This window comes from Camelina sativa, chromosome 16, assembly GCF_000633955.1.
Source record: "Camelina sativa cultivar DH55 chromosome 16, Cs, whole genome shotgun sequence".
Classification (NCBI taxonomy): Eukaryota; Viridiplantae; Streptophyta; class Magnoliopsida; order Brassicales; family Brassicaceae; genus Camelina; species Camelina sativa.
In genome coordinates, this window is record NC_025700.1 from 7,941,918 (window position 1) to 7,964,662 (window position 22,745).

The following is a 22,745-nucleotide window of genomic DNA, read 5'->3' on the forward strand; positions in this document are numbered from 1 at the left end:
CTCATCAAATGTTTAATTAGGAAATCAATTATATCCTTGTATCAATTTATATTCCTAGGTTATTAATTCTAGCGAGCTAATCAATCAAAAATTAATATGAAAAACAACCAAAGATGAAGATCACAAAGATAATGAATCATAAAATAATCAGATCAAATAATTCATAAAAAAAAAAATCCTTTGGAAAACCCTGAACCTAACAAACAAACTACTCAAACATCATTGTAAGAACACAACTCAAATAACTGAATAAATTGCATAAAAAGAGAATAAAGAAGTAAGGGAGTTTGAAATTTTCTCTCAACAGGGTTGAATTCTTACTTGTCTCTCCAAGGCTCTCTAGATATCTCTCTAAAAAATTGCAGAAAATAAAGCTTCAGGGTTTCTAAGACCTAAAACATGATAGGGACTAGTGTTGCAATTATGGAAAACTTCGGGAAACTTGGCTCATGTGTCGGCTTACATGGGTGTCGACCGACACCATCACTCTTGATCAGCTCCAAGTTGATTTCTACGGTTAAATGCTCCAAAATGATCCAAATTGCTCCATCTTGCTCCATATGTGCCAAAATCCTAGAGAACCTGAAAATAGTCAAAAACATCCTACAAAACAAATAAAAATAATAACAAATCACACTTATATCATGGTTAAAAATCGTGAAAACTATGATATATCAACTCCCCTACACTTAGTCTTTGCTTGCCCTCAAGCAAAACAAAAAGTTAAACCTGTGAAAGAGATTTGAAAACTAGGAACTCACTCAACCCCATGATTCTTGTTTCCATTCTTCATTTACCTAACTCAAGAAATTACTTTTTATACTTAACCAAGGAAAAGCATCAACATTCCATACTCAAATCCCACAATCCTTTGGAATCTCTGAAATCTCCATTATCATCTCATTAGTCAATATTCAAGCACAAATAAGGTGAGCTCTTACCAAGGGAATATCGATCAATGGCATATGGATTCTCTTCAGGGCAAGATATTCTTCATACATCTCCTTTCCTCTCTCTTTTTTCACTTCCAAGGACTGATTTTTCCCTAATTTTCTAAGGTATCATTGTATTCTTTTTATCAATCCCTTGCTCTTTTTGCTGTTTTTTTTTCTTTCTCTTTTCTTTGGACAGGAATTCCAAGATTTTGATACATTTTATAAAGTTTTGATATATTTTGATTAGTTTCTTACAATGGCTTCTAATATTGTTAAGTATTGATTTTATACATTTTATTAGTTTTGCTTTTATTTATTTTCAGTTAAGTATATAATGAATTTTTAGTATTGTTAAGTATATAATGTTTTTTTGGAACATTTTTTAGTTTTTTTTAACAATTTCTTGTTTTGGGTTTTTAGAATATATTTTCAAAACTTCTGAATTTAAGTATTTAAGCATTTAGATAATTTAGTATTTAATTAAATTTTATATTTCTGCTACTTTAATTTTTCTAATTTTTTCAAAAAAATTTATATTTATAATACGTCGGTATAACGAGAAATTTCTGTACCGTTAGCCGTCAGCAATCCACCAGTAAAACGACTGTCGGAAATTCATCGGTAAAATTTTCGCCAGAAATTCGTCAGTTAAACTTATGTCGAAAATCTGTCAGTAATTTCTGATAGAATAATTTTTCTGACAATCTAGATCCGATGGACATTTCTGTCTGTTTTTAGTCGGTAATGGGTGTTTCCGACGGCTAAGTAACAGATATGCCTGTCGGTTTTAAGCTGTTTTCTTGTAGTGTTACTTTATGGCCAAGGAAAAAATAGTATTTGAAGAGGATGGAGAGATACCAGAGATGGCAGACTATATGATCTGCTTTGATTTTACAACGGAGAGCTTTGGACTGCTTCTTCCTTTGCCGTTTCAGCACTTTCGTTTCGATGCTGGAGCTTTATCTTTTCTTAGAGACGAGAAGCTCGCTGCGTTATACCAGAGCGTGGATAGATCAGAGGTGGAGATTTGGGTTACAAGTATGATTGAACCCAATGCAGTGTCGTGAAACTATGGTTCTGGTTTCCAGTTTCACTATGACGGTGGCAGTTTCTTCATTGACGAGGAGAAGAAACTAGCTGTGGTTATTCACTTTGACGAGTCTGAAATGACCCGTTATGAGGATGCAGCTTACATCATTGGAGATAATGGGTAGTTAGAAAAGTGCGTCTTGGAGAAGCTGTGAATCAAGGAGGGTCTCTCAACTTCATTGAATATGCGGGTTGTTGCCCACTTGTGTGTTGTTTCTCTTATGTTCCAAGTTTCGCACAGATCAACAAAATTGCAGGATTTAAAAGGGAACGAGAAGAAGAGGAGGCCAACCATCAAGCAATAGTAATTAATTAGTAAAGAAGAAGAGGAGGGAAACCATCAAGCACTAGGTGTTGCATCTCTTTTCATTCGTTTCTGTTTCGTTTTTTTTTTGCAATGTCCTCTGGACAAGACCAAACATTTATCTCTTTGAGGTGTATAGACATTTGTAGCTGACGTTGTGGGCAGCTAGTAGCTGCCAGCTTCTGCTGTGGTGGCTTGTTCTGTGGCGACGGTGTTGGTGAGATGGTGGAAGCTAATCACTGGAGATATGGCAAGCTGATTTGGTCTCTCAAGGATGATCCAAGCTTAAAATTTTGCTCAGTTTCCTTGGTTAGGGTTTTTAAAATATCTCACGTTACGATAATCAGTTCAAGATGTTGAAACGCATTGCAAAGTAACCAACAAGATGTTTGCATTTTAACTTCTTGATTGCTCTATTTGTTGTTTTGGATTGTAGATTACAGCAACAAACGTCTTCTTTCTATTTCACTCTATGTCTCTGTAGAATCTGATCTCTGTGTTGTTGACCACATATCATGCTCCCTCCATTGTTTTTTTTTTCACATAATATTGATCGATTCCACGAAATGGATCGATCTTCAACTGCATTCCCACTTCTTTTCAGTTGCAAACTAGATTTGTACTCTCTAGTTTAAAACTTTTATAATGTGAATCTATCAATATAAATATAAGCATTTGATTTTTAAATGAAAAATCAATAAATCACGTACTTATTTTACAGCTATATAAAACATATATTGTTAGTGTCACAATATTTTTTTCTTGGCAAAGCGATAATTCGACATTTGCATGCAAAAATACTTGAGTTTCATTAACATTTTCAATGCTATGTGGCTACATTAGGTTTAACCAATTTCATCTCCAGCCATAATAGAATTCTCGCCCTTTCAGTAATGAATGTTTATATGGTCAAACGGTTTCCATCCATCAATGAATTTGATAATCCGTTCAATAATCAAAATCATAAATTTTTCTAAATGATCATTTTTTCATATGTTAAATTGTAATGCAACCTCAATATCGTCCTCTCAAAAAAACTTAAGGTACTTTAAATATGTTGTCCCGCTTCCTACGAATACACGAATTTAGCTAATGAACCGGTGGTTGACAAAATATATATAGATATACATATATATATATATATATTGTTCCTGGTGATGTTTTGAGTTAAAAACATTTAAAAAATGGATGATATATATATATATATATATACCAAAAACTTGTCTTTTTATAAAAAAATATGATGTTATAGAACTGTAGTTACAATTGCCTAACAATAATATGACTCCTGAGACATGTTACACAAATCATATATCACTATTTTTTAACTGCTTACATACCATTTTTGGTATATTTTGTTGTAAAACTCATGAATAATATGATCATTGATTAATTTATTTAGAAGATAAATTATCATTTCAAAATACAATTTCTTCCTCTTAGTTTAAAATTTATGTTTCTTAAAAAGAAAAAATATTAAAATTTCTAATTTGAGTTGAGTTGAAATTAAATAGTAATCTCATCCAATCAGTCATAACTTTTTGATTTTAGTGAAGTATATATTGATATTTGGCTGAAGTGTACGTTGGACTTTCTGCAAGCAGATGGCTCCACAAAGTCACTAGGAAGTTTAATTTAGACGTCATTGTCATCGTGTCAACAAAATTGATGTGATTAGGGTTGTATATAAGTGTAGTCGAATAAGTTAAGGTTTACATGTGACCTTCAAAATTTATCTTTGTGGTTTGTTTGATTTTTAATATTCTAAATTTGGTGTATTTGTACTAAATTCTTCCTACGTCATGTCCTTGGCCGTCAATCAAATTAAGCTCGACGGATAATATATTTACGCAACCGTGTTTGCCATTATTCTGGTGGTTTATAATATGAACTATCAGAGAAGGAAAGAAACTGAAAAAGTACTATCATAGTTTGCCTTATTAATCTCACCCAATAAGTCATAAGTTTTATTATTACGAAATCCAAAGCATATGACCATCCACAGTTTTCTTCTTCACTCACGCAAACTGTTGCCACTTTTTTTGTTAGACATAAAATATCTTAAAGGCCTCCTGCAATGCCTACAAATTGCATTAAAAGAAATTATATGTATATGGTCATTCCAAATATATAAATATATTTTGTGTAGAAAAATAAGAAACAAGTGAACGATATAAACAAACAAGACAATCAAAAGACCTCCCTCGTCAAAATATATGGTCTTCCCTCACGAGGGGTTATTCTTCAAATGGGCCTTTGTGCCACAAAATTTTTGAAATAGAGCATTTCTAACCGTACTTGCGGATTGAGGCCTTTTTAGTTACCCAAAATGACAGTTATACCTTTACTTTCTCTTATTGTTAAAAACATGTATGCATCATCTTCAACGTTCTCTGATAGCTTCATTAACACCGTCTGCGTCAAATACATCACCACCACGTTTCATAATACATTTCCGCCGCCAAATCTATCACCTCCAATAAATCCAAGGGACTCACTTGATTGTGTTTTGAATAAAGAAATCTAAACCCTAAGAACATCGCCACCGGGAGAATGCTGATGCGTTGCTCAACAAATAAAAAAAAATATTTTAATATATTACTAATAACAAACTGGCAGTTGTAGAAAAAGAATGAGCAACGTTTCTACCCAAAATAATTTAAGCAACGTTTCCTCTCTTCATTTCTCTTTTTTGTATTTTTTATTTGTTTTTAATAAAAGAATTTATGGGAAGTAACGACCAGTAAAAATGGTCTAAGAGAATAATATATAGTAAACCCAAGGACTCTAATTTTATATAAGAATTCAATCAATTAAGAATTTATTTTATCTTAAACTATAACAACAAACTCAAATTTTTATGTGATTCCTTACAAAGTGAATCAAAACCTCCAATACATCTTCAGATCCAAAACTAATTTTCAAAACTACATATTTATGGTTGGCAACATCGACTCCATTATTGATCCTTGCCAACATCGACTATCATCATCACCATCATCAACGCCGCACTTGTCGTTCTTAAGTTTCTCATCACCCAATTTCTGTCACTCATTGTAGAGACCGAGAAAAAAAACAATTGCAGTAGAGGCGAGAGAGAATAGATGTTGGAGCAAAGTTATATTTTCTAAAGGTTTTTCCAGCTTAGACAAAGGTACAAAAGATTATCTTCATTTGGGAGTAGCTCAAGATCTGAAATTTTTATCCAGTTTTTGGGAGAGACGAGAGAGAACAGCAGTGTGAAGCAAGAGAGAGAGAGTTGGTATCTTATGAGAGCAGGGTAGTTTGGTCAGTGTATAGCAAAAAAAGCCTAAACCTATGATCACGTATAGAAAGTCTCTATTGAACAATACCCTTAAAAAAATGCTTATCCTATAATTAACTCCCCTCACGATGATTGCAAACTGTTACCACTTACCACCTTTTTGTTAGACATAAAAGAACTTAAAGGCCTCTTGCAATGCCTACAAATGCATTAAAAGAAATTACATATGGTCATTCCAAATATCTAAATATATTTTGTATAGAAAATAAGACACAAGTGAGCAATATAAGCAAAGCCTCGTTTGATCGGAGTACGTAATATAAACAAAGCCTCGTTTATAAACTCAAACCGATATATAACTTCTTTTAATAGTAAAATCTAAAACAAACCAATATTTAACTTTCTTTAAATAAAATTATACAAAATTTGTTTCTTTAATTTGATTTGGTTTCTAATTTAGTTTTGATTTATTTTTTTATGATAAAATATAAGATAGAATATTTTGATTGACTGAGAGTAGAAGAGGTGTGTATTTTTCATAAGTTTTCTATTTTATTATTACGAAATCCAAAACATATTAACGCAAATTGTTGCCACGATATTAACGCAAATTTTCACAGTTTTCTTCTTCACTCACGATATTAACGCAAATTGTTGCCACTTTTTTGTTAGACATAAAAGATCTTAAAGGCCTCCTGCAATGCCTACAAATTGCATTAAAAGAAATTATGTCATTCCAAATATATAAATATATTTTGTGTAGAAAAATAAGAAGCAAGTGAAAAATATAAACAAACAAGTCAATCAAAAATCTACCTTGTCAAAATATGATTATTTCCATATTAATGAATAAATAATATCATAAGTAACAAACCTCAACTAGTTTGGGCTCAGTGCTTGAATAAAGGTAGTAATTGACTCTCTCCTTCTCCATTTTTAGACACTCGTCACACTGCAATATAGAATTATGGAGATTAATATATATATATATATATATATATATTTATTTATTTTCGTGAAATAGAATAGAATTACATATAGTCGGCGACATGCCTTTAGCAAATAATCAGAGCTAGAACACTCCTTCATCCACATTGATGCCTTGCGAGTGTAGTAAGATACAGTATCTTGAAGCATGAATCTTTCATAATCCTCTTCATATTTTTCCATAGTTCCCATCCCAATCTTCGCATAGACTTCTAATACGTTTTCCACTAGTTTCCTATCAATCTGTTCGCCCTTACGTTCTTTATGAATCTGGCAAATACAAATTTCGTTAGATATAAAAAATTAAGAATCAGGTTTGACGGGAGCTTTTTCAATACGTAGTACCAATACTTACAAGTGCTAGTACAACTTCTGTGGCCGTGGACTGCATCTCACGATAAACCTGAAGTACATAATTAATTGCATGGACCATTAAAAATATACGTACTTTTGAGGCAGCGAAATGTTGGAAGCTATAGGAATATGCATGACAAACCAGGTCGCGAAAACATGTCAAACCAACTTCTCTCAGTGTTGGAATGCCTCTCCCAGAAACGAAGTGACGTTCAAGATAATAAAAGAATTTGGCTAAATATCTAACCAGAACTTTATGGATTTTCCACCTCTTAACAAGCTCTTTTAACATATATTCATCATGCTTCTCCCTTAAAGACGGCAACACCTAAAAACCACACATAAAATTAATATTAAATTGAAAAAAAAAAAAACATTTTTTCTTCGCACAATATATCGAAGAGTCAAGTCCAGACATAAAAATCCGTTACTCACCGTTTGTATAGTATAATCTTCAATTACTTGACGATACTTATCATAAAGCTGTTGGTAAATTAGATCTTGTCTGCACATTGCATATATGATCCTGTATAGAAGTAATCATTTTGGTAAGTATACACGTCCAAAAGTTTAAAAACCGAACATTACATATAAGACCACAAACATTACGTACGTGTAAACTTCCATATATTCAGCAGAATTAATTGGTGGTTCAAGCTCTCCTTCTAGATTTCTAATCAGCTTGGTAACAACTTTCTGCACGAAGGGCCATCCTTCTTCAAATGTAATCTCCCTGGACATCCTTCTAAAATGAATCAAACTCTGTAATAAAGTAATAGACACGAGAAAATGCTACTATTATCAGTACTTTAGCATCGGCATATAAAATAATTAGAATACCAAAAGAACCATTGTGATAACGTAAGAATAATCGCCTAGAGGAAAAAAGAACCACAAATTTGAAAGAAAAAGATTTGAGAGCACGTTCCAAACTTTTAAAGTCATTAAGAAATGTGTAGAACCTTATTCAAAATATCTTCTTAACTAAGGTCCAAGATATCACGTACCTGAAGTTCGAAATATTATGAATTAGATTAGCGATGCGAAATAAAAAACATGCCAGTGAATGAGGAAAAGGCATATAAGATATCTTATATATATATAACGTTGTAAAGTTTTGTCTAAACAAGCATGAGAAGTTTCTTGTTTCCCATATTTGAAAACACAACTAAATGCACTAACAAATCAAAGTAACATAAAATCCAACCCAATTTAATTTCATTTTATGATTAAATCTACTACTATTAATACTTATAAATATGCAAATTAAATTATTTATCATTTAAAGTATTATATGAGGAATAGTACATGATTAAATAAAATCAAATTAAATATTGAAATGAGTTTTAAATACATGTATATAATCATTAAATTTTATTATATAAAGCTTGATTTAAAAGTTACTAATTAACAATATCGTTACACATGTCGATTGCATTATTTAGATGTTGACACATGTTAATTCCAAATTTATTAAAATTTAAAAATTTAAAACCTATCATCAAAATGTTTTATATAAAAGTAAAATAGAGAAAAGAAAACCTAATTTTATTTAAAATCTTTTAAAGAAAAAAAAAACTTTTGTAACCTTCCAAAGAGTAAAGACTAAAGAGTATATTTTAATGGTAAAATATATTTTTGTTTATAATTACATTTTTAGTGGTAAATAGTAAATTTGTAAATGGATATACATTAGTGTATTATAGCAAAAAAAAACAACTATTTTCTATAACTAATAGTTTATGTATTTACTTTTATACATTGTTTTACTTATGAAAAGAATTAAATGTTTATTCTTTGTTAAAATTAACTTAATTTTAATAACTTTGAACTTATCTACAACTATTTTTTTTAACTAAAATTGTATCTCTTTAGTTTTTTTTTTCAACCAAACAATAAATTAGAAGAAAACTCCTCGATTAGTTACCCAAGCCGGAGGGAAGGGGTTTACAAAAGAAACTTCAGAGATAAGAGAACACGAAACACTGACAAGCTTATCCGCCTTTTTATTTGACATACGCGGGATCCAAAAGATGGAAAATAGTGGGAAGGACTCCAGTGAGTTAAACTCATTGAGCAGATTTTAGAAGGAAGACCAATATTCAGGGGAATGCACCATAGTGGGTAACTTAGCACAATCAGTCTTGAAACGTTGACAAGCGATCCCTGCAACATGTATCCTCTCAATGGCCCACAACGACGCTTCTAACTCCGAATGCAGGGGGAGGGGCTCTGTCTTAGACACTGGGCCCTCAACAACAAGGTTCTCTCCTAACCAATGCAACACCACCATTCCAATCCTAAATGCATATTGGTTGTTTTCTAAGAACCATCAATCTGAAAACGAAGTGAAGAAACCTGGACATACGAAGACGGTGATGGAGATGACATGACCGCCGTAAAAGAGAATGCCTCTTCTCAGGCTAAATTATCGCCAAAAGCCTAAGCAATTATATCATTCGTCTCGATCTCTCAACGTTGAAAAACCTTTTTATTTTTGGTATTCCATATCCCATAAAATCCATAATAATTGATCAGGATCACTCTTTTGAAATTTATGATTAAATCTACTACTTTTAATACTTATGAATATGCAAATTAAATTATTTATCATTTAAAGTATTATATGAGGAATACTACATGATTAAAGAATAAAATTAAATACTGAAATGAGTTTTAAATACATGTATATAATTATTAAATCTTATTATATAAAGCTTGATTTCAAAGTTACTCATTAACAATATCGTGACACATGTCGATTATATTATTCAGATGTTGACGCATGTCAATTCTAAATTTATTAAAAATTTAAAAAACAAAAATTTAAAAATTTAAAACCTACCATAAACAGGTTTTATATAAACTAAAATAGAAAAAATATAATTTTATATAAAATATTTTGATGAAATTGTTTTTTGTAAATTTCCAAATGTAAAACAAAAGATTTGTTTTTAACAGTTTTAAAACTTTTAAAAAGCAATTATAAGAAAAATAAAATTTTAAACAGCTTTAAATTTTAGAAAAAATCATTAAGGAAATTATTTATATATATATATATATATCATAAAATTTGAAATTATAAGATTGTTTACTTATTTTAATTTTTAAGTTGCTAATTTTACAAGAAAAAGGATTACTTTTTATATAAGATATAAAATGATTGTAAAAATTATACAATTAATTACTGTTTCTAAGAAAATTTAAATACTCACATTTACATAAGGAAAAAGATTGTTGAAGTAAAAAAACTAAAAAAATAATATATCGTCTCATATTTTTTTCACCAATCAAATAATTTATTCAAACAAACTGCTATTGTAATATATAAGATATGAGTATGTAAGGTTAACGTATGCGTTTTTGTAACTATAAAAATGTTAAAGTGAATAGACATATAATATGTTATTTAATGTGTTCATAAATAACAATTTGTTCATAAAGACAATTTATTGGTAGTAAAGACTAAAGAGTATATTTTAATGGTAAAATATATTTGTGTGTACAAATACACTTTTAGTGATACATAGTAGATTTGTAAATGCATATACATTAGTGTATTATAGTAAAAAAAAATAACTATTATAACTAATAGTTTATCTTTTCACTTTTATACATTGTTTTTACTTATGAAAAAATTAAATATATATTTTTGTTAAATTAAATATTATTTTAATAATTTTAACCTCATCTACAACTATTTTCTGTCACTAAAATTGTATTTCTTTACTTTTCTTCAACCAAATAATAAATTAAAAGAAAACTCCTCGGTTAGTTACCCAAGTCGGAGGGAAGGAGTTTACAAAAAAACTTCAAAGATAAGCGAACACGAAACACGGACAAGCTTATCCGCCTTTGTATTTGACGTACGCGGGATCCAAAAGATGAAAAATAGTAGGAAGGACTCCAGTGAGTTAAAATCATCGAGCAGGTTTGAGCATGACGACCAATATTCAAGGGAATGCACCATAGTGAGTAACTTAGTACAATCAGTCTTGAAACGTTGGCAAGCGATCCCTGCAACACGTATCCTCTCAATGGCCCACAACAACACTTCTAACTCCGAATACAAGTGAAACATGGTCTTTTCTATGGGGTTTGATACTTTTGAATGTATGAATGATGCAATCAGACAACAAACACAAGCTAAGACCCTAAGATGTATGGTTAGGTGGAATGCAAGAGGTTTCAATTACTCTTATGCAGTTACAGTATAAGAGATATCAATCAGTGATGAGTATGATGCAAGCAGTCTAGATGTAAACACTTATTTAAGTTAAGCCAAATATGAAATGGTTTTGATGTAACAGTTGCTGACAGAAATGTAAATGCAAAATAGAAAACACTAAGATAACAGACTAAATGCAAGATAATAATTGAAACTAAGATATGCAATGAAACAAGAGTGAAACTAAAAAGATGCAGAACATAAAGTAAGAACTTGGAAATGGACTCGAGCAAGCACTCGATCGTATGCTCGATCAAGTACATGGTCGAGTGGAAAGTTACGAAGAACAGAAATCAAACTTAACAATCCAACACAGCAAAACTAAAGTGGATCAAATGAAAAGCGGATAACAGTAATCAAATAAAAGAAATCAATAACACAGAAGGTCCTAGGGATGAATTAATGGGCTGGACTTGAGCTATACTAATCTAAACTGATCAACAAACCTCAATCAACAGTGAGTTATCTCTAGACAATGATCCTCTAATACTTGTTAATCCATTCTCATGACAATAACAATCAAGCTTAGATACTCCTAGATCTAGTTCTCAGTAGCTATTGCATATAAAAGCACGCATAAAGATCCATATCATCACATGTCAAAAACCATTAGTATTATCCAGAAGCAACCAATCTCTTGGGATAGGCACAATAATCTCCAGCATTAGTATTATCCAGAAGCTTAAACATTGGTATGATGTTAAGCAACCTAGGATCTGTTCTTACCCTCTCAGATATAAGAACAGCATAGAGCATGCCTAATCTAGAAGAAATATTTAAACAAACAAGCTTGATCAGTCTAAACTACCATAACTCTCATCCAGCCTAATCCATCCCTAAGATTCTAACACACTACTCAGATGAACAACTCATGATGAACAAAATCATAAACCCAGAAATCAATGAAACTTGTATGATTAGAAAGATAAGAATGAGATCTACAACTTTGTTCAAAGAAATAAACTCAGATTCTCAATACCCAAAAAGTTACAGAAGCAACAAGGTATGAAAATCTAGAGAAAAAGCTTAAAAGTGGTTGATGATGTAAACTTAAAAGCTAAAATCCCAAAAAAGGTAAATACTAGGTTTTCTGATATTTTCTCTCTGTAAAGTGGCTTGTCAGTGGCCATAGAGTACAAGGGGTATATATAGAAAAGTAGGGAAGCCCTAAAATGGCTACAGGACAAAATAGAGAGGCGGCTCGGTTGACTCGACCATGTGCTCGGTCGAGTCAGGTCTTCTTCTGCTCCTTTCAGTCGGTCGAGTCCCTCTTAGAACACGGTCGAGTGTCTGGTCGAGTGTGGTAGTCGAGTGGACTTCCGGACCTTGATTCTCTTCTGCTATAGCTCTTGTGTTTGCTTCTCTTGATGGATTCACTCTCCCTCAGCACTTATCCATGCTCCATTGGGTCCTAAATCACCTGTTTATGCAAGAAACAATACAATGCAATGCAAATCTACTCTAATGCATAAACAGCCCTAAAACTACTCAATGATGATCTAACAAGCTAGTGAATCATGCAAAATGTGTAAATAAACTAAGATAAAACAAGGTAAAATGTGTGAACATCAACACCCCCAAACTTAGTCTTTGCTTGCCCTCAAGCAAACAAACTAGACATGAGTAAGAAAGTGAGAATTGAAAGTGGGATCTCAGAACCTTAGACATGCTAATATACTAGCTAGAATCAATTTCCAATTTACTAGCACTAGGATGCAAAGTGAATGAGCTATACTTAAAGATTTTAGACAAGCCTTTCACAACCTTAACTGATTCAAGCCTTAGACTTCCATATGCATTCAAATCAACCATTTCCTTTAACATTCATTAAACAAGAACATGAATCAGATTATGCAATGCTTAAACTCATTTGGCTTGGTAATAAGGGTTTAGAGACAGAAATGGTCTCTCTTTTGAGTGGGTCTTATCAATAACAAGGGTTCTCTCACAAAAAATGGATTGAGCTTTAGAAGAAGGCTAAAGGTAAGATCACTTAGACACATACAAGAACAGAACCTTGTCTACCCAAAAGTACCCAAAGTAATTGTTCCTAATCATTCTAAACCCATGATGTCCTATTTCTACCCTTTAACTTCATCTTTTCTATTTTGCCCTTTTTCTCTTTGCTTTTCTGTCCTAGGAGGGGTTTCAACTTGATTTCTCTTAGTGGAATGGGGTTTCTTTCTCATTTGCTAAGGTTCTTATTCTTACTTGTTTCCCAAGTCATAAAGCTTTTCACTGAACTCTTCTTTTCTTTCTTTCTTTTCTTTGACCAGAACCTTACTTAGAACTTTTAATGCTCCCATTCTTTCACTTAGAGTTTGAATTTTCTTTAAAACACTTCCCTCCTAAGGACTTAACCCTTTTCTTTCTCTTTTCACTCTTTTCTTTTCTTTTTGAACTCACCAAGTCCCAAACCTAGAATTCAAACCTCCTAGCCCTATCTAGTTTGAAAAATACAAACTAGAACTACACAAAGTTTTATTCTTGTCAGTTCAAACCTAACACTTTCTACCAAGCTCAATCCTAAAATAGGCCTCAAACACACAAGATTTAACATGGCTTGAAAGAAGGATTGGTTAAGGGTAGGGGAAACTGATTCAATGATGAAATCAGCTACTTGGATCAACAAGAGTGGTGAAAATGGGAAAAGATGATCCAAATATGTATAAAGTATCCATGAGTTTAAAGCAATGCACAAACTGATAATAAAAAGTCAATATTAGGTTCTTATAAACAGGAAATGGTTTCATGCTTCAGTTTAGACAGAATGCAATATAGGAATTCTAGACTTGGTTCAATCTTATGTTTCTAACCACTCAACTAGCATCAAAGTACTAATAACTTGGGCATTGATCATAGTTTAGTGGATTTAAGCAAGTTTACAAGGCTAAACTCATCATAGATCTCTAATGCAAAAATGAAACAATCCTATATGAAATATGCTAAACAAGATCCTATTATGCAATACAAACTACATGAACACTTTGTTTTCTTTATAAAGATTTTGTGAAAAAATTTCAAATTTTTAGGGTTTTTCTATGCCTTAGATGACATGCAAATACTAACATGATAATGCTAAGAATTTGAACTAAGAGAATAGAAAATAATGTCAAATGTCATCTCAAACCCTCCCCCAAACTTAAATTACACAGTCCCTTGTGTAAGAGAAATTTGAAAGAGGATTCAAGACTTAAAATAAAATAAAACAAGAAATGCAATGGTATTTACAATGAGATGGTGATTGTGGTACCTTATGGATTGTTGAAGAAGTTCTCTACAGGATCACTCATGCTGTCATAGGTGTAGTTGGGGTCTTGACTTTGACTTGGAGGTGGAGAAACAGGGTACTCGACTATGGCCATCGGTTGCGACTCGATCGATTGCTCGATCGAGTGCTCGGTCGAGTGCTGGGTCGAGCTGGCTGGTCGAGTGGCTTGTTGTGGGTAGAATGGCTGAACTTGTTGCTCATAATATTGTTGCAGAAGGGTTGGGTCCATGAAGTACTGAGGTGGAAAGGGTGGGTAAGCTGGACCATAGGGGTAAGGTGGGTAACCTGTTGGAGCTGGGAACCCATAAGGAGGTCTGGGCAGGTGCTCGGCCGAGAACATCGGGGGTACTCGGTCGAGTGAGTGCTCGAGTGTACCGGTCGAGTGCCTCGGAAATTGAAGTTCTGTGCGGTCTGAACCTCTCTCCCTCTGAATTGGCTCATGCAGTGAAGCTCTAGCTGGTATCACTGGGTTTTCAGCTCTAGACAATGCTCAAGTTGAGCTGCTCCTCGTGCTCCTCTTCAAAGGCCTTGATGGTGCTGGTAATGAATCTCCACTCTTCAGCTCAACAATTTCCTTCTTTAAACCTTTTATGGACTTAGCCATCTTCCCCATCTTCTTCTTCAATTTATCCACAGTCTTCCCATGCCATTTGTTCCACTTTTGTAAAAGTGTCACCCTTTTGCTTGTCTCTCTAACCCCTCTACTATCTCTTGGGCTTGGTTCATACTCTTCAAAATAAAATTGTTCTTCCCCATCAGCCATCTCCACATCTCTAGCTTGATCCTCTCTTACTTGGGCTGTACCATCAAACAAGAATTCAGCAGCTGGCCAAAAGTCAATTTTCAGCCCTTCTCTTATGGTGGTGAGTCCTTGATTAGGTAAAATAAGCTGAGTCTTCCCCACTATTGGATGCTTAAAGTTGAAAGATGCTTCCCATGGTGCAACTCCTTTGCTAGAATGAGGGTGGAAGTGAGATATTGGGTGTTTATCCATCTTTGTCTGGCTTTCTCTCCTTGAAGTGGTACATTTGCAGCTACAAGGATTAGAGTGATGATGCCTCCAATGGTTAGAACTCTAGTTGAGTTCCTCTTGTGCAGCTTTCTCACCCAGCTTTTATAATAGATGAATTGGTCAATGAGGATCATAGCCAAATCTGTATCCACACTGCTCCCAAGGATAACAGTCCCATCTCTTGCTTGTGTGATGATCATAGAGTGCTACATCAATCATCTTAAGCTCCCCCTCATTCAGGTTTCCATTTTCCTTCCTAGCAAAGAATGTGTTTGCTAAAGATTTGTGGAAGTACCTTAGGAATGGACTCCTTATCCTTGAACTCTTGGTTTTGGAAGAGGAATAAAGCTTGTTGTCTCCAATTGTTTCCCAAACAAAGAGTTCCTCCTTAGGTATGACCATGTCTTCTTCACTTCCAACTTCAAATCCATAGAGTGTGGCTAGTTGCTTGAGTGGCAGCTCATACTTCTTGCCCTTGATGGTGAAGTCAATGTAATCAGCTCCCATATCTTCATCCATGATTGTGAAGAGATGAAGCTTGATGGTCGATAGGAATTCACAACTCTCTTCCCTATACCCCTCCAAACACAAACCCATGAATTTGCTTAGGATGCATTTCTCAAACAGAAACTCAACATCTTCAGCAATACCCAGCTTCTCCATGGTTTCTTTATGTGGATATCTTGTTCCTTGGAAGCTATCTTCATGAAAGCTTCATAGAGCTGGCTTGGGGTTTGGGAATCATATTCTTCTTCCACCTCCTCTTCTTCTTCACTTTCATACTCCTCTTCTTGGGGTTCTTGGGCTGGCCTATTCCCTTTTGCCTTGTCTCTCCTTTGCCTAGAGAAGTCAAACACCAACTCGCCCTCACTCTCACTCGACCGTGTGCGTGGTCGAGTTCTTGGTCGAGTGCCCTCCCCAGTTTCTCTTGGAATATATGGTACCTTTTGAAGCTCAGGGAAACTGGCAGCAACAAGCTTAACAGCTTCTCGGCGAGCCGCAGCTCTATCTCTTGAAGTCATTTCAAAAGAAACTTGGAAGAACAAACTCAAAACTCAAATTAATAGGTTAGTAAACCAAAAGGATTAAAAGAACTGAACATTAAGCTTTAAAAAGAGGTGTTTATCAAGAAACTGAAATGTTAATGCAAATGAGAGATTGTGTGGTGCTTATGCTCGAATTCATGCTCTTATAAAGGAGTGGACGGGACAAGGGAACAAGGTGGAGCGTTTTTACCATTTGAATTTGAAATTGGAATCTTTGACTCATCTTGGCACATGCTCGACCCCACCACTCGACCCCACTTGGTTGAGTGCCTTGCCAAAATTTGAATTTTGAAGTTGTCTCTCCCTCCACTCGATCGAGCTTGAACTGAGTGGGCTTGGGCTTGTAGACACTCGATCGAGTACCTCCCGTGGGCTGGTCGAGTGGCATCAAAAGTCCATTTTCTTAAGTCCAATCCTTCTCATACCTATCCATACTTCCCTAAATAAGGCATGCCCAACACAAACATGAAAGAAAAATATCAAAACTACAAGGAAAATAAAACTTATTTACAATGATACCTTAGGGACTTCCTCCCTAGTGAGCTTGTTTAAAGTCACTAAACTTGACTTTTGATGCTATTTCAAGCTTGAGGAGCATCTTGGAGAAACATTGTTGACTTGTCTTGTTTCTCCATTTCTCCCCAGTACTTCTTAACTCTTTGACCATTAACTGTGAACTCACTACCATCCTTGTTAAGAAGTGTTACAGCTCCAAATGGTAAGACTTCTTATACTTCAAAAGGGCCTCCCCATCTGCACTTCAACTTTCTTGGGAACAACTTTAGCCTTGAGTTGAAGATTAGAGCTTGATCCCCAGCCTTGAAGTCCTTAATCAAAATCTTTTTGTCATGAAAGGCTTTTGTTCTCTCCTTATAGATTCTGGAGCTTTCATAAGCTTCTAGCCTTATCTCTTCAATTTCATGCAGATCAAGACTCATCTTGGCCTGGGCAGTCTCTAAGTCCAGATTCAACAGTTTGATTGCCCATAGAGCCTTATATTCAACTTCAACAGGAAGATGGTAAGATTTTCCATAAACAAGCTTAAATGGGGTCCTTCCTATTGGAGTCTTAAAAGCTGTCCTATAGGCCCAAAATGTTTCATCAAGTTTGATAGTATTGCCTTGATTTGCTTGTTTGAGACCTCTACTTGCCCACTTGTTAGGATGATAAGTTGTGGATACATTGTGTTTAACTCCATACTTCTTCAACATTCCTTCAAAGACCTTGTTTATGAAATGTGTTCCTCCATCGCTGATCACATCTTTTGGAACCCCATATCTTGGAAAGATTATGGTTTTGAAAAGTTTAATAACAACCTTGTGATCATTGGTGGGGCTTGCAATATCTTCTACCCATTTGGAGACATAGTCCACAACTACCAATATATAGACATTGCCATTTGATGGTGGGTTGAAAGGACCCATGGAGTCAATTCCCCAAACATCAAATATCTCAACTTCCAGAATTGGGTTTTGGGGCATCTCATTCCTTCTTGTAATATTCCCCATCCTTTGGCAAGCATCACAACTTGTAATAAAATTGTGAGTGTCTTTGAACAGAGTTGGCCACCATAATCCTGCTTGTATAACTTTTTGGGCAGTTTTGAATGTTGCAAAATGGCCTCCATAAGTTGAACCATGATAGTGCTTCAGGACTCCTTCCACTTCATTTTCTGCTATGCATCTCCTAAACAGACCATCTGACCCCTTTTTATATAGATAGGGTTCATCCCAATAGTAAATGTTGACATCCTTGAGCAGTTTCTTCTTTTTATAAGGATCTATGCCTTCTGGAAATTCTTCACAAACATTATAGTTCACTATGTCAGCATAACAGGGCAAATCTTCATAGTTAACTGCCATCCATTCCTCCATCTGGTCCTGCTCGATCGGGTGTCCAAACACACTCGATCGAGTGCACGCTCGAGTGGTGGGTCGAGTAGTTTCCAGCTGCATGAGCTTTTCTTCAGGCATTGAATCATCAATTGGTATAGCCTAGTCTATCCGCATTCTGGACAAATGATCAGCTACCCCATTCTCTATACCCTTCTTATCTACAATTTGCATATCAAATTCTTGTAGAAGCAAGATCCACCTTAACAACCTGGGTTTGGTGTCTTTCTTTGAGTAAATGTGCCTTAAAGCAGCATGATCAATATAGACAATCACTTTAGAACCCACTAGGTAGCTTCTGAACTTCTCAAATGCAAACACTACTACCAAAAGTTCATTTTCTGTGGTTGAATATCTCCCTTAGGTTTCATCTAAAGTTCTGCTTGCATAATGTATAACATGCAGCTTCTTGTCCTTCTTTTGTCCTAGTACTGCTCCCACAGCAAAATCAGAAGCATCACACATGATTTCAAAACGAAGATCCCAGTTTGGAGCTTGAACTATTGGTGCTGATATTAAAGCAACCTTGATCTCCTTAAAAGCTTTCAAACACTCTTAATCAAATTTGAACCCAGTTTCTTTGCACAGCAATCTTGTTAAAGGCCTAGCAATCTTAGAGAAATCTTTGATAAACCTTCTGTAGAACTCAGCATGTCCCAGGAAACTTCTTATGTCTTTCACTGTCTTTGGTGGTTGAAGGTGGACAATGACTTCAATTTTTGCCTTATCAACCTCAATGCCCTTCTCTGAAATCTTATGTCCAAGAACTATCCCTTCTTGAACCATGAAGTGACATTTTTCCCAATTCAGAACCAGATTTGTCTCTTCACACCTTTTTAGAACCCTACATAGGATCACACCTTTTCCAAAGCTAGACAAGAAGAGAAAGAGTCTCCATAAACAGAGAAGATAGACATCATGCATCTTTGAAAGGTAGCTGGTGCATTACATAGTCCAAATGGCATTCTTCTATAAGCAAAAGTACCATATGGGCATATGAATGTTGTCTTTTCTTGATCATTAGGATGAATTGGTATATGGAAAAATCCAGAGTATCCATCCAAGAAACAGTAATGGGTGTGATTAGCTAGTCTTTCAAGCATTTGATCAATAAATGGGAGAGGGAAATGATATTTTCTAGAGGCTGAGTTAAGTTTTGTGTAGTCAATACATATCCTATGTCCTGTTATGGTTCTAGTTGGGATTAATTCATCTTGATCATTCTTAACTACAATAATTCCCCCCTTTATGGGCACACAGTGTACTGGTGAGACCCTAGTGCTATCAGAGATATGATAGATCACACCATCACCAAGCAGTTTGAGAATCTCTTTCTTTACTACTTCTTTAAGGTTTGGATTAAGTCTTCTTTGGGGTTCTATGCTGGAGTAAGATTCATTTTCAAGATGAACTCTATGCATGCAAAGACTAGGTGAAATTCCCTTGATATCATCCAAGGAATAGCCTATAGCTCTCCTAAACTTTCTAAGCTCAGCAACTAGTAGATCAAGCTCTTCATTACTCAAACTAGCATTTACTACTACTGGATAAGTAGAGTTAATTCCTAGAAATACGTACCTTAGCCCAGGTGGGAGTGGTTTGAGTTCCACTTTTGGTGCTTTTAACTCAGACCAGTCATCAGTGTGGGTTTCGGCGGAGTGCTCGGTCGAGTGCTTCTGCTGCTCGATCGTGTACATGCTCAAGTGCGTGGTCGAACTCTCTATGTTTGCTAACTAAAATGACCAGACTTCCTCTCTTGACGCTGGTAACCCCTCAAAGGCTTCTGGAATATCATGTTCTCTATAAGAGTCCAACATTTCTTCATAAACCTCTGTTTCTCTATGCAGGAACCCTTCCTCCCCACTTTCGGTCAAAGCAATTTTAAGGTGATCTTGTTCTGATAATTCTTCCATCAGCTCTCCTGCTAAATTGTCCATATCTTCAATCCAAAAGATTTGTCCTCCAATTGTTGGTTTCTTCATGGTTTCTAAAATGTCAAATGTCATTCTGAGGTCCTCTCCCAAATGGAGATCAATTTTCCCTTTCCTTACATCTATAATAGCTCCTGTTGTGGCTAGAAATGGTCTTCCTAGGATCAGAGGATCTTTAGGTTCCTCATCCATTTCCAGAACTACAAAATCTGTTGGGACTTCTACTGATCCAACTCTTACTGGTAAGTCTTCCAAAACACCATGTGGCAATCTTACTGATCTATCATATAAGATCAGGGATATATTGCATGGCTTGTACCTAGTGAACCCTAGGCGCTTTGCAACTAACAGAGGCATTAGGCTGACTAAAGCTCCCAAATCACAAAGACATCTGTTGAAAGTCAAAGGACCAATGGAGCAAGGAAGTGTGAAAGAACCTGGATCCCTTAACTTTTGTGGGTTTACCTGTTTTTGGATTATAGCACTACACTCATGGCTAAGAACTACCATTCCTTGAACTTCCTTGATCCTTTCCATTACAACATCTTTCAGGAATTCATGATAGGGAGGAATCAAAGCAAAAGCATCTATTAAAGGCATCCTAAGCTCAATTTCTCTAACTTGTTTGTCAAACAGTGCCTTATACTTTTCAACCATCTGCTTCTTAAATCTTCCTGGGAAAGGTAGTGGAGGCGTATAAGGGGGTGGAATAAACCTGACTTCTTTTTCCTTGGTAGCAGCTGGGTTGAGCTTTTCCTGGGAAGGTACTCGACATCTTGCTCAATCAGGTACTCGATCGTGTGACGGCTCGAGTGGCTGGTCGAGTGGTTGCTCGGACTCCACCTGTTTTTCAGTCTGAGTTGTTTCTTGTTGAAACTCCTCCCCATCTTGAATATCACTATCCTTAGTGATCGGCAAAACACCTATTCTTTCCGGTAGTTGTCTTCCACTTCGAAGGTTAATGGCATTAGCAAACTCAGTTGTTTTTTCAATTGCTTTTCCCTTCATTTGACTTTCAATGGTCATCATCTTTGATTGCAGGGTGTTAAACCTGAGATGCAAATCATGATAAGAAGAATCTAGCCTCTGGTTCAGCTTAGTAAACTTTTTTGCTGTCTCAAGCTGCCCATTTGCTTGTCCAAGTAGCACCTGCTGCATCATAGCTCTTAAATCAGCTTCTTGGATCTGGTTAGTCTGAAACCCTGGTGGGGGACACATTGGAGTCTGGAAACTTTGGTTTTGCTGCTTAGGTACATAATTGTTATGTTGTTGGGGCTGTTGAGCTTGATAAATTTGGTCTTGTGGGTTTGCCACATTAGTACTTCTGTAAGACATATTATTGTTCTTTAACTAGTTGTAAGGCTTGAAACCACCTTGGTTATGTACATAGCACAGCTCAGCCATGTCAGTCTCCCAGCTTGAACTGTTGTGTCTTCATCAACAAGAAAGTGAATGTTAGTCTGCTGACTAAGCAGAATCTTGTCTAACTTGTCATGCACAATCTTCAAATTTTTCTTGTACTTCTCATCCTGGGCAGGTTCAACAAATCTGACAGTCCTATCATAGTTTTCATTATAGTTCCCATCTGATTGGGCCAAGTTTTCTACCAGTTCCCATCATTCATCCACATGTTTGTTGAGAAATTTCCCATTTGATGCAATGTCCAGCAACATTCTGATCTTTAGTAGTACTCCTCTGTATAGTGTGCTAAGTAGGGACTCATTACTAAACCCATGATGAGGACATTGGGTTTGGTAGCCTTTAAATATTTCCCATGCTTCACAGAAAGTCTCATTATTCTTTTGGGCAAAACCTGATATCTCATTCCTTAGTCTAGCAGTCCTTGCATTAGAGAAGAACTTGGCCAGGAAAGCCTTTTTGCAGCCATCCCAGGTTGTGATTGCTCCTGTTGGTAAAGTCTTCTCCCACAAATGAGCTTTGTCACCAAGTGAAAATAAGAAGAGTCTGAGCTTGAAGCTGTTTTCACTTACTCCATTAATCTTGGTCAGGCCACATAGCCTATCAAACTTATCAAGATGGTCTAAGGAATCCTCCATAGGCAGGCCATGGAACTTGTTTGACTGGATCATAGTAATCAGCCCACCTTTTATCTCAAAATTATTCTTTGCTACTACAGGTGGGACAATTCCAGCCCTTTGTGTGTGGCTGTTTGGAGCATCACCAACTCCAATCTGTCTAGGTCTCTGCATAGGTGGATCCATGATCAGCTGTTGTTCCTGTTCCTGAAGGATTCTGGTTCTTTGTTGCCTTAAATCCCTTGGTAAATGGTTGATGTGCTCAATATATCTCTCAAGGTTCTTGTTTCCTTTCGACCTGGTTTGCATGTACTAACCCAATCAACTACTCGAACTGACAGACGGTCTAGCACAGGCTCGAGTGAACTTTGGTAAGTGACTCGATAACCCACTCA

The 22,745-nt window shown here is 35.4% G+C and overlaps 1 protein-coding gene across 2 annotated transcripts; it reads right to left on the reverse strand.

Moving 5' to 3' along the window:
* On the reverse strand, positions 6,129-7,994 carry LOC104750135 (putative cullin-like protein 2). Of its 2 annotated transcripts, none has more exons than XM_010471885.1 (8): positions 7,942-7,994; positions 7,548-7,696; positions 7,370-7,460; positions 7,077-7,262; positions 6,936-6,983; positions 6,647-6,850; positions 6,468-6,545; positions 6,129-6,297 (listed from the first exon to the last, which is right to left on the reverse strand). In XM_010471885.1, the coding sequence occupies exons 2-8, from the start codon at positions 7,673-7,675 to the stop codon at positions 6,262-6,264; spliced, it is 771 nt and encodes a 256-aa protein (XP_010470187.1). In that variant the 5' UTR covers positions 7,676-7,696; positions 7,942-7,994; the 3' UTR covers positions 6,129-6,261. The 2 variants fall into 2 exon arrangements, with proteins under 2 accessions (XP_010470187.1, XP_010470186.1); XM_010471884.1 differs by having other exon boundaries at positions 6,629-6,850.